The sequence below is a fragment of the Camelus bactrianus genome, chromosome 4, assembly GCF_048773025.1.
Source record: "Camelus bactrianus isolate YW-2024 breed Bactrian camel chromosome 4, ASM4877302v1, whole genome shotgun sequence".
NCBI lineage: Eukaryota > Metazoa > Chordata > Mammalia > Artiodactyla > Camelidae > Camelus > Camelus bactrianus.
In genome coordinates this window covers 74629705-74647016 of record NC_133542.1, presented here as the reverse complement: position 1 = coordinate 74647016, position 17312 = coordinate 74629705, and the positions used below count along the sequence as shown (strand labels likewise).

General features: G+C 56.2%; 1 protein-coding gene across 3 annotated transcripts; it reads right to left on the bottom strand.

Annotated features, from left to right (window-relative positions):
* Positions 1-3325: 3325 nt before the first annotated feature.
* GFI1B (growth factor independent 1B transcriptional repressor) lies at positions 3326-16905 on the bottom strand. Of its 3 annotated transcripts, none has more exons than XM_074362480.1 (7): positions 14529-16905; positions 7864-7983; positions 7276-7413; positions 6583-6854; positions 5888-6025; positions 4801-5065; positions 3326-4128 (listed from the first exon to the last, which is right to left on the bottom strand). In XM_074362480.1, exons 2-7 carry the CDS (start codon positions 7961-7963, stop codon positions 3950-3952), a joined length of 1092 nt encoding a protein of 363 aa, XP_074218581.1. In that variant the 5' UTR covers positions 7964-7983; positions 14529-16905; the 3' UTR covers positions 3326-3949. The 3 variants fall into 3 exon arrangements, with proteins under 3 accessions (XP_074218581.1, XP_074218583.1, XP_074218582.1); XM_074362482.1 differs by having other exon boundaries at positions 4801-4966; positions 14529-16901; XM_074362481.1 differs by lacking the exon at positions 14529-16905 and adding an exon at positions 12313-14490.
* Between the last annotated feature and the right edge of the window lie 407 nt (positions 16906-17312).

Below are 17312 nucleotides of genomic sequence, written 5' to 3'. Positions count from 1 at the left end.
TCGGAACAGGTCCTATTCTCCCAGATAATCGAGAACCCTCCATCCTTCCACTCCCCGCACTGTCCCTTGAGTGTAGTCCGCTCTGGGCAGTGGTGGACGGGGAAAGGCTGGAGCCAGCTCAGCCACACTATGCCCAGGCCAACCCTGGGAGACACGTTTCCATCCTTACCAGTGATCTCTGTGAGGGCCGTGGGGCCTCTCCCACTGTGTCCCTCAGGGGCTGGCAGGGGCCCAGCGGTGTCGCCTGAAGCTGCCATCACTGACGGGACATTTCTTCTGAAAATTAATTCAGATGTTGAGATCTGCTCCCCAATGTGATCCATGTGTTTTAATATTAAAATATTGGTTTTGTTATTTACCGTGGAGGAAATTGATGCTGCAGGTCGACTTATGGGTGCTGTCCTGACATCTCACATGCTCCATCCACACCCTCCCAGCCCTCAGCAGTGGGGTCAGGGCCACAGCCCAAGAAGGGTGCCAGCCCCTCATCTCACTGTACAAACTCAGAGGCCGCCACCGGCTGTATTCTGTGTGAACAAGGTCCCCGGGAGTCGTGCAATCCTCTCACAGCCCTGGTAGAAAGGCCACTAGACTCGGGCTCTGAAAACCTGGATTCTGTGTGATGGACATTGCTGCCAGCAGGATGCGTGCCTGGGGCCACCACCTTCCCTCCCTTGGCCCAGTCCTGGTGCCGTGAAAGGCTGGACAGGGCTTCCCTGTTTACACATGTGACTGTGATGCTGGGCATTTCAGACCAGCAGGTTGTGGAAGTGGACTGGGAGGCAGAGAACAGGGAGACTGGACTCGCTCCAATCACAGACAGCAGCCAGGAAGCGCCCGCGGCACTACCAGTCGGGCCCCCACCCCCAGCGCGATGAGCGCAGTCCTGGCACCCCCACCCCGAGGGAGACGCGGCTTTGATGGGACCTCCTCTCCCAACGGGTGGGGCGGGAGCTTCTCGTGGGCTGGTGCCAACCTGCAGGGAGCTCCAGGCAGAAGCTCTGCGTGTGCGGCCCATCCTTCCTGCCACTGCCCCGGGGTTCCTGCAGCTGGGTGAGGGGTGGGCGTGGGGGTGGGGCAGCGACGTTGCTCCCCTGCTCAGGGCAACAACCTGAAGACTCCCCTCTGGGGCTGGAGGGGCACCAAGCTGGGCCCCTCCATCCAGCACTGACTCTTCCCATGAAGCAGGTTTCACGCCCCTGATACCTGCCCACGCACTGGCCCCCTTTCTCTGCAATGTGTAAATGGGGCTCCAGCTCCCCCACTCCAAGTCTGCGGGGGGGCCCCTCACTCCCAACCGTGTGGGCACTCAGTGGAGGGGCCGACGACACAGCAAATCCGGGTGTCTCAACCTCAGCTGATGAAGAAAGAAGAAAGACGCATTGTCTGGCTGCTTTTCCTTGCCCCACCCTGCTGCAGAAGTGGCTGAAATCCTGGTATTGGTGTGGTTTTGTTTAGCAAACAAGGAGCATGCAAAGTAGCTCTTCCTTGTGTGTGTGTGTGTGTGTGTGTGTGTGTGTCCAGGTTCAGGAGCTCTGGTGAGCCTGGCCTTGCTGTGTGGCTTTGGGCAAGTCCCTTCCCCTCTCTGGGCTAACGGTCCCTGGGGACAGGAGGAGGGGTGGGAGCAGGTGGTCTCCAGGCTCTGATGGCTCTGGTAGGTTGGCTGCCGGAGGCTGTCTTCCTCTGACTTCCAGAGCAGGGCCTGCAGGACAGGAAAGCCTGAGGAGGCCGGACCACCCCCGTATGCAAATCCTGAGCCTCCACCCCACCCTCCGCACACCTGACAGGTTTGTTTAGGGGAATTCTTGCTAAAGTAAACAGGAAGGGCTCTGGAATGAAGTATACCCTGGGGTCCTGCCCAGCCAAAACCTGAGCCTCGGAGTGAATGGCTTTTCTATTCCCCAAGGAGCCTTGGAACCCTCCAGATTCACAGCAGAGGCGAGGACAAGAGGAAACATCTGCAGGGGTCATTGGGAGGAGGGGTAAACAGAGACTCAAAGAAGACTTGGCTCAGAATCCTAATCCCAGCTCTGCATTTGCCCTCTGTGTGACCTTGGGGGAAACGGCCACCCTGTCTGAGCCTCGGTCACCGGCTCTGTAAGATGGGATGATGACACCTCCTTTGCAGAGGGCTGCATGTGTTAGAGATGATGTATGGAAACCCTGAGCCCAGCTCGGTACCCCAGAGTGACTCATTCAGAAGTGCCCACTGCTGGGGGCCGGGCGGGGGCTTGGCGCTGAAGGCTAGAGCCCAAGCGGACTTCCTTCTAGCCGAGCGGAAACTTACCCACACATAACTGCCAGCCCAGCTTCAGTGGGTCCTGACTTGTGAGTCAGGAGCCCAAGGGGCTCAGTGTTTTAGAAGCAGAAGACCTTCAGACTGGAGTGACCTAGGAAGGCTTCCTGGAGAAGGCGGCATTTGAGCAGGCCTTGCGGGATGGGCAGGACTTCTAGAGGGTACGTTCACGGCCTAGCGGCACTTCCCATGTGCTGGGCCCTGCTCACTGCTGTTCACGCAGGGCCTCGGGGAGGGACTGCTACAGTTACCTTTCACAGAGGAGGAGGCTCAGCCTGCAATCACACAGCTAGTGGGGGGGCAGCCCCAGGCTTAACTTAATCACCTCCGCAAAGTCCCTCTGGCCGTGTAACATGCACAAGTTCCAGGGATTAGGACGAGAATATCATCTTTAGGGGAACGATTCTGCCTCCCGCGGGGATTTCATTAAGGACCTTGAGATGGGGAGGTTACCCTGAATGATCCAGGGGTTCCGTGCCATCACAGGGGTCCTTACAAGAGGGAGGCAAGGAGGCCCAGAGCAGAATGAGGCGGGAGGATGGAAGCAGGTCAGAGCGACGCGTTTTGAAGGTGAAGGAAGAGCCACAAGCTGAGGCAGGCAGGCGGCCTCAAGAGGCTGCAAAAGGTGAGAAAACACATTCTGCCCTGGAGCCTCCAGAAGGAGCCAGCCCTGCCAGCACCTTGACTTTTAGCCCCGTGACACTTACTTGGGATTTCTGACCTCCAGGACTGTGAGAGGATAACTGTGTGTTGTTCGAAGCCATCACACTTGTGGTCATTTGTGATAGCAGCCACAGGAGACAGAAACAGCCCCCGAGCGCATCCACCTTGCCCCTGCCCGGTCTCAGCACACGGGTCTCACGCCTTGGTTCCAGCACTAAGCAGTTTGGTCTGGGTCCCCGTCTCCTGACTTGTCCGTGAGCCACTCCATGGCTTTCTCTGTTTCTCAGGGCTCCCTGCCATCCCTTGGCACAGCTTGCACCCAGGAAGCACTTAATAAATGCTGGTCAAAGGTAAGTAAACCTGTGTTTTCATTTTTATTTACAGCAGTTGAGAGGAACAGGCTTTGACAGCAATAATGGCTGGTTTCCCCAGCCCTGTGCTTTGACAGCAAAACTGGAATCCTGGTGGCCTGAGTACTTGTCAGAAGTGGGGGGCAGCCAGCTTGTCGGTGGAAGCAGAGGGGTGCTAGGCTCCCACTGGGGCAGGAGATAGCTCTGACCGTCCGTGGCAGCCAGAAAGAGACCTGCTGAAATCCAAGCTGACCAGATCCCAGTGGGCAGCAGGCAGAGTGGGGCGATCTCTCTGTGGGTCCCAGCTCCGGTATGTTCTTGGCACCTCTGTCCTCCTGGGGCTACTCTGGCCTCTGGGGCTCTAACCCAGGGGAGACACCAAGCTGTTAAACCTGCAGACATCAGCTCAACAATGGCCCAGCCTGGCTGCCGCACTTCGCAGCAGGAGAAATGTTGGTCCAGAGAGGGAAACTGACTTGCCCGAGGTCACACAGCAATTTTGTGAGTCTCAAAACAAGCTTGAAGATTCCCGTCCAGTGCTGCCTCCAGGAGACTGGGCATCTGGGGGTGTGAGGCTGGCCTCCCTCCAGGTGATGTGCTCTCAGGGCTGGCTGGCCAGGAGCTGGGAGTGGGGGCAGCCTCACTTGAGGTTGTGCTGGCTCTCGCGATGGCGTCGCAGGTCCACCTTGCGCTGGAAGCCTTTGGTGCACAGCTCACAGCTGAAGGGCTTGAAGCCCGTGTGCTTCCGGCTGTGGGTGATGAGGTTGGAGCTCTGGCTGAAGGCCTTCCCGCACACCTGGCACTTGTGTGGTTTCTCACCTGCGGGGCAGCAAGGATGGGGTCAGGGCCGTCTGGACCAGCTCAGCTGCCCCAATGCCCTGGATTTGTTCTCCAGAACTTTATTATGTTTTATCTCACATTCACTTGAGAAAAGAATTAAGAGAGGGAGACAAGAAAAATACCACTCTGACCATCACCCTCCAGTGACTTACTCCCTGTCTGGGGCAGGGAATGGACCCACCCTATTTATCAGTTAGCCCCGCACCTGGCTCAGGGCACAACAGAGGCACTGGGTAACGGCTGAGGAGTGAATGAACGCATGGAGGGAGGGATGAATGGACGGATGACCGAGTAGGGAGCGAGCGAATGAGTGGAGGAATGAGTAAATGGAAGAATGAATGAACAGAGGGGAAATTCACCTCCTGGTCTCGTGTCTAACACAGGTCATCAGTGTTGACATTCTGCTGTTTCCTTCCCATATTTTTTTAATGCATAGAGTAGCACAGAGGTCTTGGCCCTCCTGTTGGAGGGGAGTGGCCCCCGCTGTGCAACCTGACCCCACCCTCGTTCTAAAGCCGGGACCTTTTAATAGTGAAAGGTGGGGGTGCCCGGAGCCCCGCCTGGGCCCTGGTGGGCTAGGCGGGGGCCTGGGTGGGAGGCACCCGGGCCGGCCGAGGGGCGCTGGGGCAGAGGGAGGGCCTGCGCTCTCACCGGTGTGGATGTAGGTGTGCTTCTTCATGTCTGACTTCTGGTGGAAGCGCTTGCCGCAGAACTGGCAGGGGTAGGGCCGCGTGTCCGAGTGGATGAGCAGGTGGGTGGACAGGGTGGACGAGCGCTTGAAGGCTTTGCCGCACATTCGGCACTCGAAGCTGCGCTCCTGCCGGAGGAAACGAGGCCCCGGGGGGTCAGGCACAGGCGGGGCCTCGCGACCCGGGACTGCCAAGCTGGGCGCAGGAGTGGACCTGGCCGGGATCCCCTGAGGAACAGGACACTCCGTTGGGGTGGCCTCGAGGATGGAGCCCGGAGGAACAGGACTCTGGGACCCTGATTCCCGCATCCTCAGGCCTGGTGCCTGAGTGGCCTCCTGGGGGGGTTTCCGTTGTGGTTTGGTTAGGGCCCCATTCCGGCCTCTGCCTCTTGCCCACCGTGTGACCGTAAGCACGTCACTTAACTTCCCTGAGACTCAGTTTCCTCAAGTGTACGTTGGAACAGGACGAGTTGTGACCTCGAGGGTCGCTGGGAGGACTGGAGGTTGAGAGCTGAGCTCGCTCCTGGCACGCGGTTCATGCTCCCAAACGGAAGCGCTCACCATCCTCTCCTGCTTCTCCACCTGACCTTTTATTTTCACCCACATGTTGGCACCTCGGGTCAGTTTCAGGTGCTTTCCCCGGAATGGGAGCCTGGAGAACGGACTCCAGCCTCAGGTAGGGCTAAGCGGGGCGAGATGAACATTTAAGCTTGACTCTAAGAGTTGAGGGCTTCAAAGGTGCAGACACCTGCCCTGACAGCCCAGGAGGCAGCGTTGTTTCTGAGCATCACAGATATCTCACTGCCCCCCAAATCTCCCTCGAGCCAAGAGCCTCTTCCAGTTGGACATGAAGCCAGCTTGGTCCATCAGGGACTGAAAGGTGCTAAGGGTGGGTGGTGGAGGGACCCAGATCGGGGAGTCAGGGTCAGGGACCCCCAGTCTGTCACCCTCAGAGCAGGGAGAGAGACTGGCCACAGCCCCCTAGGCTTCCTGGGTGGAGCGGAGAGCAGGAGTGGGAACTGGGGGTCCTGGACTCGGCCAGATCCCCACCTGGGAGTGGACATGCGTGTGCTGCTCCAGGCTCACGGCGTGGCCGAAGGTTTTGCCGCAGACGTCACAGGCGAAGGGCCGGGTCCCGCTGTGGGAACGGCGGACGTGCACTTCAAGCCCGTGTGGGGTGGAGAACACCTACAGGCAGGGACAACGCGTGAGGCCCCCGGGGGCTACAGAGGCAGCCGGGCCCCACACCTCCATGCCCAGCTCAGCCAGATGGGCGCACAGGGGCAGCAGCACTGGACGACCGATTCTGCTGGCCTGCGCTGTGCGTCCTGGGAAGGTCCCTTTCCTTCTCTGTGGCTGGCTTTCCTGTATGGAGTCTGGGAGCAGAAATCTGAAAGGCCCCTCCTGGCCATCTCTGGAGGCTGAACTGCCTGGGGGCTAAGAGCCAGCAGTTGGTCAGAGCCAGGCTTGAACACTGGTTCTGAGATCTACTTGCTGCGTGCTCTTGGGCAAGTGACTCAACTTCTCTGAACTTCAGCCCTTCTTCCACTTCCCAGGGCTCATGCGTATCAAGTGCTAAGTAAAGGTCTGAGCACACGGTCAAGGCTCAGTGAATGGCGATGAGGATGAACACTGAGTCCTTGCTGCTGCCAGAGGACTAAGAGCCACAGCACAGGGAGCGCCCCGCTACCAACACTCCCAGCCCCCAAGGAGAGGAGCCGGCCCACCTGCACCCCGTCGCTCACCTTGTTACACTTGACGCAGTGGTACGCGTCCATGCCCGGGGAGTAGTGCAGGCTGAAGTCCAAGGGCGGCTCGGTGCTGGGCACCAGAGGGCTGCCGTACAGGCTGACGGAGCGCTCCAAGAAGGCAGACTGCATGGTGGAGGGGGCCTGCCTGTAGCTGTGGCCATAGGATGAAGCCAGGGTGTCCCAGGAGAAGCTGGGCTTGTAGAATGGGGGTGAGTCGGAGGATGGCAAGTCTCCATCCTGGGGTCGGGACATCAAAAGAGGGCCCTCTGTGGAGAGTGGGACAGATGCCTGGTGGTGACATGAAAAACGGCACCTGCTCCCCGCCACCCCCCACAGTGACCTCATGCCGAGGCCTTTGGTGTGTAGCTCAGATTATTTACTGTCGGAAAGGGTCTGGGTCCTCACTTTTTAGTCCAGAAACGTGCCCCAGCCCCTGCACAGTGCCTGCCTCACCCTGTGCACCAGCCTGGCCGGCTGGTTCCTCCGCCCCACCGCATGGAAGAGCTCATCTGGGAACGAGCTCCCCAGCCTGGAGGGATCCAGGCAGAAGCCCGAGAGCCTGGATCCTCCCGACTCCACAGCTCCAAGGGGCTCTGCTTCCACAAGCCCACCCACCCTCCAGCCCCTTTGCGCTCGCTGGCGAATGGCCCCACGTGCTGGGGAATGGCCGGAGGCCCAGGCGGCTACCTGGGGCCGGAGCCATCCTGGTCAAGCTCTGGTCCAGCTCTGGTTCTGGCTCCCGTTTGAGGTCAGTCCAGTCCAGGCACTGGTTTGGGAACAGGGTGCCGAGGACAGGGTCGTTGCTCAGGACCTGGTCCCCGGCCACTGTGGGGAGACAAGACCGTCAGAATCAGCAGCTGCAGCTCCGGGAAGTCTGGAGGGAGTCGGGGGAAGGAGGGGCATCCACTGCTGCCCACATTCAGGGGCTCTGCCCAGGATGGTGGGAGAGGGTGGAGTCCAGGAGGAGACCCCCGAGGAGAGCCCCTGGATCAGTCTCAGTTTCTGAGCGTCGGACGTCAGCCCTAGATCTGCTGACCAATTAGAAGCCACACATCAGTGACTGAAGACCAGCTCCAATCAGCGTGCTCTCATCTCCCCATGGGGTCAGGAGAGATGGGTGCATTTACTCATTCACTTAACCAGCATTTGCTGAGCTCCTCCTGCTTCCAGACTTGGAAGAGAGGCTACATCAGGTCGGATGTTACTTCATCTTTGTCACATGGGGCAGGGGGTCCCGGTGGGCGCAGCAGAAGCCTGGCCTGGGCTCTGACTCACCAGGGCCGAGGGCAGGAGGCCAGAGCGGCTCATCCTCCTGGGCGCGGGGCAGGTGGTAGCTGTGAGCCTTCTTGCTCTTGACCAGGAAGGAGCGTGGCATTGTCAGCAGGTGCCCCACACCTGCAGGGCGAGAGGGTGAGAACAGTTAGGAGAGACAAGAGGACCATACTCCTCTGTATTTTAGCACCTCCTCCTAAAATCAGAATCCACTGTCCTGGGTTGAATAGTGTCATCCAGAAGTTCATGTCCACCTGGAACCCGTGAATGTGACTTTATTTGAAAACAGTCTTTGCAGATGTAATCAAGTTAAGATGAGGTCACACTGGCTTTGGAGAAACCCTACACCCCATATGACTAGTGTCCTCATAAGAAGAGGGAAATTTGGTCATAGGAACACACAGGATGAAAGCCACGTGGAAGTGAGACGGAGATTGGAGAGACAAGGCAACCACCAGAAGCTGGGGGAGAGGCCTGCAACAGACTCTCCCTCAGAACCCGTGGGAGGAGCTGACTTTGCTGACACCTTGATTTTGGATTTCTAGACTCCAGGACCCTCAAAGAATACATTTCTTTCCTTCCTTCCTTCCTTCCTTCCTTCCTACTTTCCTTCCTCCCTTCCTTCCCTCCTTCCTTTTTTTAAATTGAAGTACAGTCAGTTACAATGTGTCAGTTTCTGGTGTACAGCACAGTGTCTCAGGCATACATATACATACATGTAATTGTTTTCACATTCAAAGAATACATTTCTGTTGTGTTAAGCCTCCCGATTTGTGGCACTTTGTACAGCAGTTACAAAGCCTAATGTCCCTCACTACTCTCTTGCTAGGAAACTAACACACCCACTTCTAGAAAAACCCCAGGGTCAGCTTGTTCCCGCTGTGTGCCCTGAGTTGCACTGAGAGCAGAGGAGGAAGGGTGGGGGTATCTCCATTTGTGACACACTGTGGTCCCTGCACCCAGCAAGCTACATCTGCATCCCGGTGGGACCTGCATTCAGAGGCTGTGGAAAGTGGTCTGAGCTCAGGTTTTTGGGTTAGATGCTCATGGGTTAGGATCCCAGCTCACCTGCTGTGCAACTTGGGGCACAGACTTAACCTCTCTGGACCTATTCCCTTTCCGTGCAGTGGGCATCCAGGCTGGTGGTGCCGGCCAGTGCATTTTATGTGCCCGGTGCTTATCAGAGAGGGACCTGGCAGGTGGGCTGCAATGAGGAGGGGGCACCTCAATGCCAAGTCCACGTTATTGTGCAAGCTGGGAGCTGATGCAGCCAGAGCAGGCTTGCGCCCTGTCCACAGCCCCAGCCCAGATTCTGGTCCCTAGAGGTAGGGGAGGGGCTTTTTCTCTCTCAGTGTGGGTGGAGGGGAAAGTTGGAGTTGGTTGTGGGGGGCTCGAGGCCCGAGAGGACCCCACTGGAGGCCTGAGGCCATTTTGTGCACAAGGAGGAAGAGACCAATGTCCACCAGCTCCAGGACGAAGTGCCGGGCAGGCCGGCCCAAGCGCATCACTGAGCCCACTGGGCGGGGTGGGACAGTAGCAGAGCCGGGACCAGCCTGACCACCCGGTCCTCCTGGCTTCGGTGCAGAGCCCTCTCCTGCCCCCTAAATGTTTCACAGCCCTGCGCTCATCATGAGGCTCTCTTGGGCGCTCCCAGGAGACGGAACATCTTGCAGTGGTCCTCTCTGCTCCCCACCCCCACGCCACGCCCAGGCAGAAGCTCAGAGGACATACTCAGTCAGTGCCATTCCTCAGGCCTCAGAGGAGGAGTGAGTCCCCATCCCGGGCCAGCCCAGCCATCAGGCAGGGCGGCAGGGGCGATAGGGCCAAGCGCGGGAAAGGGATCACGCAGCTCTGAACAACAGCGAGGGCCTGGGTGATAAGGTCACGGCCAAGGAGCAGGCTGGGAGGAGGCAGATTAGAGAGCTTGGAGCTCTGCCTTGGGAGCAGCCCCGAGGAGTCACCCCTTCCCCAGGGAGCTGACCCAGAGCAAACAGAATGGTACCCCAGCTGCACCCAGACTTGCCTGCCTTTCTGGGGGATCAGGAGTTCGGGCCGTGGCTACCCTGCCTGGGGGAATCCCAGGCCCAGCCCTCCTTGACACAGGCCTCAGTGTCCAGGTGTGCTAACTGCGGGCCACAAACCAAACTCCCGGGACTGCTGGGGCAGTAAAGGACCTTTATTTATTACAAACCAGTGTGTATAGGGCCCGGTGTGGTGCCTGGGCTGCAGGAGTGCCCGGGGGACAGGAGGCTTCTGGAAGGCTGGCACTGCCCGAGTCCTACCCTGTCTGGTGGCACCCTTAACTCCTGGCCCAAAGCTGGCCCGTTCTGCAAGCCCGGACACGCTCCAGGCCCCTCCCCTCTGGGATCTGAAATGAGAGGGTGGGACCTGAAGGCTTCTGGGGGCCCGTCCAGCTGTCAGATTTTGGCCTCACCAGGCTTGGCTGGCCCGCTGTCCTCCCCCGCATGTGCGGCAGCCCGCGGTGGCCTTATCTCCCAGGGACAGTCTTCCTCCCGCCTCCTCCCCCTCCCCCAGCAGGGCTCCCCATCCCCTCCTTCCTTCCCCCTTCTAACCCTTGGCTTCTGGAGCCCCCTGAGGAGGCCAGACCCTGGGCAGAGCAGGAGGAGACCCCCACACTTTAGGAGAGGACTGAGCGGGTGGCGCTGGGTTCCCCTGGCCTTTTGTTCTGCAGGTGGGGGAGCCTCCAGGGCTGTGGTCTGTGTTTCTATCCAAAGGTGATTTATTTTAAACATAGTATTTCATTAGTAAATCAACTAGAACCAGAGGCAGGAATTAAAACCACTGAACTAGCTTATGGTGAAAAAGAGTATGAAAATGAATGTATGTATGCTCGTGTTCGACTGAAGCATTGGGCTGCACACCAGGCCGACGTACACTGTGAAGTGACTGTACTTCAACACAAATACACGTATAAATCCACTGAGCTAGGATACCAGGAAGTACTTCTTGCTCCCAATCTGCAAGGCCTTAGCTCCCTCAGTCCTGACCGTGAGCATTTTATAGAGGAGGCGCTGAGGCTTAGAGACTGGCCCAGGATCCCAAGGCAGAGTGAGGCCAAGCTGGCCTCTGATGTCTAGCCCCTCCAGGCCTCAACGTCCTTGATCAACAGGCCACGGTGGGGCACTTGTTCAGGGCAGAGGTAACCGAGCCGAGAAGCCGAGGAGGACAGCAGGAGAGGGTGGAAAGCTCCCTGGTGGGCACAATGTCATTGAATCTGACACCCCCCCACCCCCCCGGGCAAGGGAAGCAGTGATTGTCTTCCTGGGTCATGGGGGTAGGGGGCACCGAGATGGAGAGAGGCAAGTGGCCTGTCCAGGGCCCCACAGCAGAGCCAGGCCCGGCGCTCCTGTCCTGCTAGGACTTGGCTCCTGGCCCAGCGCTCTGCTCATCCTCATCTGTGGTCCTTTCAACACCCGAGGAAGATGGCCTGCCTGGAGCAGGAAGGGGAGGGCCTGTTGGTGGGGCAAGATGGTGGAAAAAATCTAATTCCCTTGATGCTGGGCCTTTTCCGGAACCCAGAAGGCCACAACTGGGCTCCTGAGCAGTGCTGGGTGGAGGGAAGGCAAGAGAACAGACTTCTTTTAGAAAGCTTCGGGGATCCCTTGGGCTCAGAACCTGAGGAGACTCCAGAAGTCAGCTGATTGGAAGCTGGGGTGACAAGCCAGCAATGGCTCCCCAGGGTTCAGGACACACACAAGGGGAGTAAGGGGGTCCCAGGGTCTGGGGCTCTCCTGCTGGAGGACGGCTTCTTGGGGCCCCCAATCCCCCCCCGCCCCTCCCTGGAACATTCTCTCTGCTGAGCCTGGCAAAGCAACAGTGGCACAGCCAACCCTTCGGCCGAGCCGTCGAGCTCACCGTGGTGGCCAAACGCACTCAGAGAACTTCCTTTTGGCCCCTGTTAGTGGAGTTTAAAAAAAAAAAAAAAACAGGAACCAATCACCTATCCTGCAGTTAATTAACAACCACACCGTTTTGATTCACACGAACCTGTTCTGAGAAAGAGCTCAGAGCAGAGATTGTGAAAGAAGGCCAAGATTTCTTCATAAAACAGTGGCCTCGATGGTATCGGGCCTCCGGAAAGAACCTCACTGTTAAGATCTCTTCAAAAAACCCCAATCTTGACAGAGGGTCCCCTGACCCTGAGTCAGAATCTCGGCCAGTGCTTCTGAAGGAGGTGGGGAACAGCCCTGCGCCCCAACTTCCACACGGAGTCAGAGCAGCAGGCCTGTGACTTCCCAGCAACGAGGCGCCTTGTGTCTCCCGGGGGCCGAGTCAAGTTCTGTGACCTTGAACGTGGCCAGGTCAGCTGCCGACCTGGGGCTTGGTTTTCCTATCTCTCAAAAGGGACGGTTGGACCAAGACTTCTAAACTTTCCTTTTGCTCTAAAGTCCCAAGCTGGGGTTCGCTGATTTTAGCACAGGACCGACCCACCTTGACTAAGAAACTCATCACTCGGGTTCCCTTTTGGGGAGGGTTGGGTAAGACGCCGCCGTTGTTTCTCAGAGTCTGCTGCAGAGGACCCTTTGGACTTCCTTTCTGTTTAAAGACGTGACTCAAGGGGAAACACAAACAAACAATCAGAAAAGACATCCTTTCCGTCTAGGAGTCGGGGGGAAGCAAGCGCAGGGAGCTCTAGGGGCCCCAGCACAGAGTGGTCATTGTTTTTGTTTGAAAGTCGGAAGCAGTTCTCCTCCTAAGTTCACAGAAGGCAATATCAGAAACGGGTGAATCCACTTCTAGGTCTGCACCCAAAAGAACTGAAAGCAGGCACTTTTTGTACACCCATGTTTATAGCAGCATTATTCACAATAGCCAAAAGGTGGGATTTACAACCTGAGTGCCCGCTGCTGGATGAATGGATAAACAAAACGTAGCATACATATAGCAATGGAATAGTATTCCGTCCTCAGAAGGAAGGAGATCCTGACATAGGCTACAACGTGGATGAACCCTGAGGACATTATGCCTCTCGAAATTAAGCCAGACACAGAAGGACAGGTGCTATATGATTCTACTTATGTGAGTTACCTAGAGGGGTCAGATTCAGAGACAGAGAGTAGGATGGTGGGGGCCAGGGGCTGGGGCCGGGTAGAGAATGGGGAGCGAGTGTTTAAAGGGGACAGAGCTTCAGATTTTTGCAAGATGAACAAAGTTCTGTGAATGGACAGTGGTGACGGTAGCACAACAACGTGAAAGTATTTAATGCCACTGGACCATCCACTTAAAAATGGTTAAAATGGTCAACTTCATATTATGTATATTTTAACCTCAATAAAAATTTTAAAAAGAGTGAATAAAACATTTTCTGAGCATCTCTGAATTAAAGACTACAGCAGCTCCCATTGGTTTGAATTTCTGGAAACAAAGGAAGAAAAACCTCCATCTAGCCTGAGGAGGGTAAATTTTCTGTCGTTTCTGAGAAGGGCGGGGAAGTTGTGAAGTACCACATGGCATCCGGCTGGTCTTCCCGGGGTCAGGGTGCGATCTGGCCCCAAAGCCTTCGGGAGTCCTTGTGCTCTCCAGTGGGACCCCTCACCCCACCCCTACTCTCCTGAGAGCCTCCAGAAAATGGTCTGCACTGGTTCCAAGTGTCTCCATCAAACCTAATCCAGGCACAGCTCTCTGGCTGTCCCTGAGAACTTCCCGCAGGGAAACCGGCAGAGCGACCCTCAAATCTGGGTCCAAGGAAACCTCACACATCTTACTTATGCAAAGAGTCCCTCCTGCACCACCTCTGAGGACAAGAAACTTGCCATCTCACAAAGACTGCTGCCGTCTGCCCACTGCCCACTAAGAACCACGCAGACTAGTAAGCCCAGATGGGCGGGTGCAGCCCAGCTAGCTTCTACCAGATCCATGTCCAGAGACTACAAATTAATTTGCACCCCTCCAAAGCATCTCATGAAAGCTGTGAACTTTCTCCCCAGAAAAATGTACACAGGCACATACCAGCCGTGATGCTGTGGAATGCCTCCTTAAGAAGCCCGACTTTAGGGCAAGCACTTCTGCCGGATGCCCAGACTCTAACTTGGCTTTTTCGTCAGAATTAAGCAGCACCACCTCCCCATCTCTTGTTCCTGGAGGCTGGGGGGAGTGCGGTGGAGACGGCAACCCCCGCTTCCCCTCGGTGGGGAGCTCTGTAGACAGACTATGGGTGAGAGTCCCAGGAAGTTCGGTGAAGGTCGCCTGGGACTGCGGGATGCTGGAGCGCCAACCTCCTTCAGCATCCTCAGTCCCGCTCATTTCATAGCCAAAGAAAAGCTCCGGGTGCCCTGGGGACAGAACCAGTTGTGCCTGAACCAACTCCACGTGTGTCGTGCCTCACCCGCCCAGACCCTGGGATGTAGATATGGCATCGTGCAGGTAGGTGACATCCATCAGCCTAAAATCGAGTCTTGGAAGGCTGTCCATGCCCAGGTGGCGGACGGTAACTCCTCCACGGGCTCGCAGCATCTCAGATAAGACTAACTCCTTACCACTCTTCCCCGAGTTCAAGGGCTGAAAGTCACATTCCATAAAAGAGATCCGTCCAGCCCACCTTATTCTTCCTAGGACTGCCAAGGGGACCAGGGAACCTGCTTGGAAGCAATCTAAGTCAGACATGCAAATTTAGAAAGAAGAGGCAGGGGCGTCCTGTGGGCACTCACCTGTCCCAGCTCGCGTGTCCGGCAGTAGGAACCTCGCTGCCTCCCTCTGGGGATATGCGCCACCCGGTCAACTTCGTGACTCTCTGCACAAGTAGATACTTCTCCTTTTTTTCTCCCCCCCTCTCTCTCTGTGTTTTTTTTTTTTTTTTCCCCTCTTCTGTTCCCCTCCCTGATTTTCAATCTGATTATTTGTGTCAAAATCTGGCGGTGAAGGAACAGCCAATAGAGGGAGGGCGAGAGCGCTGGGCCGTATTTGCTTATCAAAGCTTTCCAGGACTCACGACTCTCCATTCTCCTGTCCAACCCTCTGCTCCTGGAGCAGCACTCTTTCTCTCTGGAAACTTTTAATAACATGTAGATAGAAAAAGTAGTGGCTAAATGATTACATTTTAAAAATTAAAGTTAAAATAAAACATTTACTTATAAACCCGATTTTGGGTAGAGAACTCAGAAAGTTTTCCTTCCTTCCTTCCTTCCTTCCTTGCTCCTTTCTTTCCTTCCTTCCTCCTTCCCTTTCTTTCCTCCCTTCTTTCTTTCCCTCCTCCCCCTCTTCCTTTCCTGCCCTCGCTCGCTCCCTCCCCAAGCTCAGCATCCCCAGCCTGGGGCGGGGCGTTCCGCCGCGAAGCCCTGGGCTCGCTGCTCCCCTAGACCGCTATTAGAGTGGCCTCGCTTGTCCTTGCAGAGGTCGCTGTTGAGAAAAAAAGTCAAACTCACGCTTCCCCCAACATGACCCTAGAACAGGTGAGGAGCAGCGGGCGTGGTACTGAGCATGGGGACTGCCCGCATCCGCGGACCCTCAGCGGCTCAGGCCCCCCCCCCACCCCGCCCCGGGGCAGCCTGCGCTCCGGTCCCAGGGCCCGCGTGTGCTGCCATCTGGTGGCTGCGGAGGAAGCCAGGGGGGGCCCTCCAGGTGTGCCAGCACCTGTGGGAAAGCTGGGATGGCCAGGCTGGGACCTGGAGCCCCACCCCTCAACCCTCACCTCCTCCTTCCTCCTCCTCTGCCCCTCGAGCCTCCTCCTCCGGCTTAAGGCATGGCTGGTTTATTTCAGGAGGTTTTGCATAAGAGGAGAATTCACAGAACAGAGCACTGTTATGCTGATTTGCATGCCCCTCCAGCCCAGTGCTGGAGAGATTATGTTTCCCTCATAAAGAAAACAAGTTTGGCGACAGGAAGCCCTGACATAACTGAAGTCCAAGGTCCGATAGGAGAGAAAGGCGGGGGTGGGTGGTGGATGGGGCGGGCTCTCCCTGCTGCTGGACCGGGCCCTCCAGCCAGCGGCAGCCTGGAGATCACCCGGGTCCCCACCACAAGCCAAACACGGGGGACAGTCGGTCTCTCCTCTCGACGGAGAGAGGTTAGTGGAAACACCTGGCATGGTCTCTGGATGCTGCACTTTGCCAACAGTCAACTGAAGTGTCTGTCACTAGGGCGGAAAACTTGAAAAATAATTTAAGGACGTTAAGAAAAATAAAAAATAATTAGAAAATTTATATTGGAAATAAAAAGAAACGTTAAAAGTAATCGGAGGACATTAGGAAAAATAAAAATACTTACAAAAATTATTAATTAGAAGTAAAAAGAAAAATCAGAAGTAATTCGAGGACCTGTCCCTTAACCGGACGCATCCCCATTTCTTCACGTACTTCATTGTACACACATGCCTGTGTTTTGCTATTGTCAAGCAGCAGGCCGTTTTTCCCACTGAGTGTTAAATTCTCCGTGGCTTTTACGAACATGTTTAACAGCTCCAGGTTTTCATGGCTCACCTTGCCAACCCCTTTTCCCTCTGGGGCATTTAGTCGTTTGGGGTATTTCCCGTATCGGGCGTGTTCAGTTCAGCTGCTGTTCTAAGATGTAATCCCACCCAGGGTCCTTATCTTCCCCCTTGAGTAACCAACTCAGGGACTCCCTTCCTAGACCAGGATCCCAGCCTGCAAGTAAATACAGGACTTCCAGGGAGCCACCGGGGCCCCCACTATGTCCAGGCCCCCAGCCCTCAGCCCCCGGGCACATCAGTTGAAGCCGGGAGGCCCCACATAGGCTCTTGGGTCCTCTCCAGGGCGGCCTGCAGGGCCAGCACCTCTCCCCTTGGTAGGCAGTCCTGGGAACAACGGGCCTTCATTTGGTCCCTCCCAAGGGCTAAGTCCCTGCACCATCCCTGTGCCCATTCATTCACTCGTGCAAGTTCTGTCGGTACCTCTCACGTGGCAGGTCCCTCCTTTTTCTCTCTTCCTCCTCCTCACTCAGGCCACCATAACAAAACACCACGGATTCAGTGATGAAAACAATATTTCTCACAGAGGCTGGGAAGTCCAAGGTCAAGGTGCTGGCAGATTCAGTCTCTGATGAGGACAAGCTTCCTGGCTTGTGGACGGCCACCTTCTCCCTGAGTCCTCACCTGGCAGAGAGAGGGCGAGCTCTGGTCTCTCTTCTTCTTGTGAGGACACTAATCCCATCATGGGGGTCCCAACTTCAAGACCTCAACTAAACCAAATTACCTTCCAAGGCCCTACCTCCACATATCATCATTCATTCATCAACATGAATTTTGGAGGTACACAAACATTCAGTCCATCACCCTCTCTTAGCTAATACCTGTTTATTGAGTACCTAGTAGGTACCAGATGCTAGGGGTTCAAACAAGAAACAACCTAAACAGACATCTCTCCAATGAAGACATAGAGATGACCACTAGGCACGTGAAAAGATGCTCAACATCACTAATTTTCAGAGAAATGCAAGTCAAAACTACAGTGAGGTATCACCTCATACCGGGCAGAATG

Coding starts and splice junctions, on each gene's coding strand:
- GFI1B (XM_074362480.1), bottom strand. CDS start 7,963: ATGCCACGCTCCTTCCTGGTCAAGAGCAAGAAGGCTCACAGCTACCAC. Junction 6,855..7,275: donor CAGGATGGCTCCGGCCCCAG/GTAGCCGCCTGG, acceptor CACTCTCCACAG/AGGGCCCTCTTTTGATGTCC. Junction 4,129..4,800: donor GCACACCTACATCCACACCG/GTGAGAGCGCAG, acceptor GCTGCCCCGCAG/GTGAGAAACCACACAAGTGC.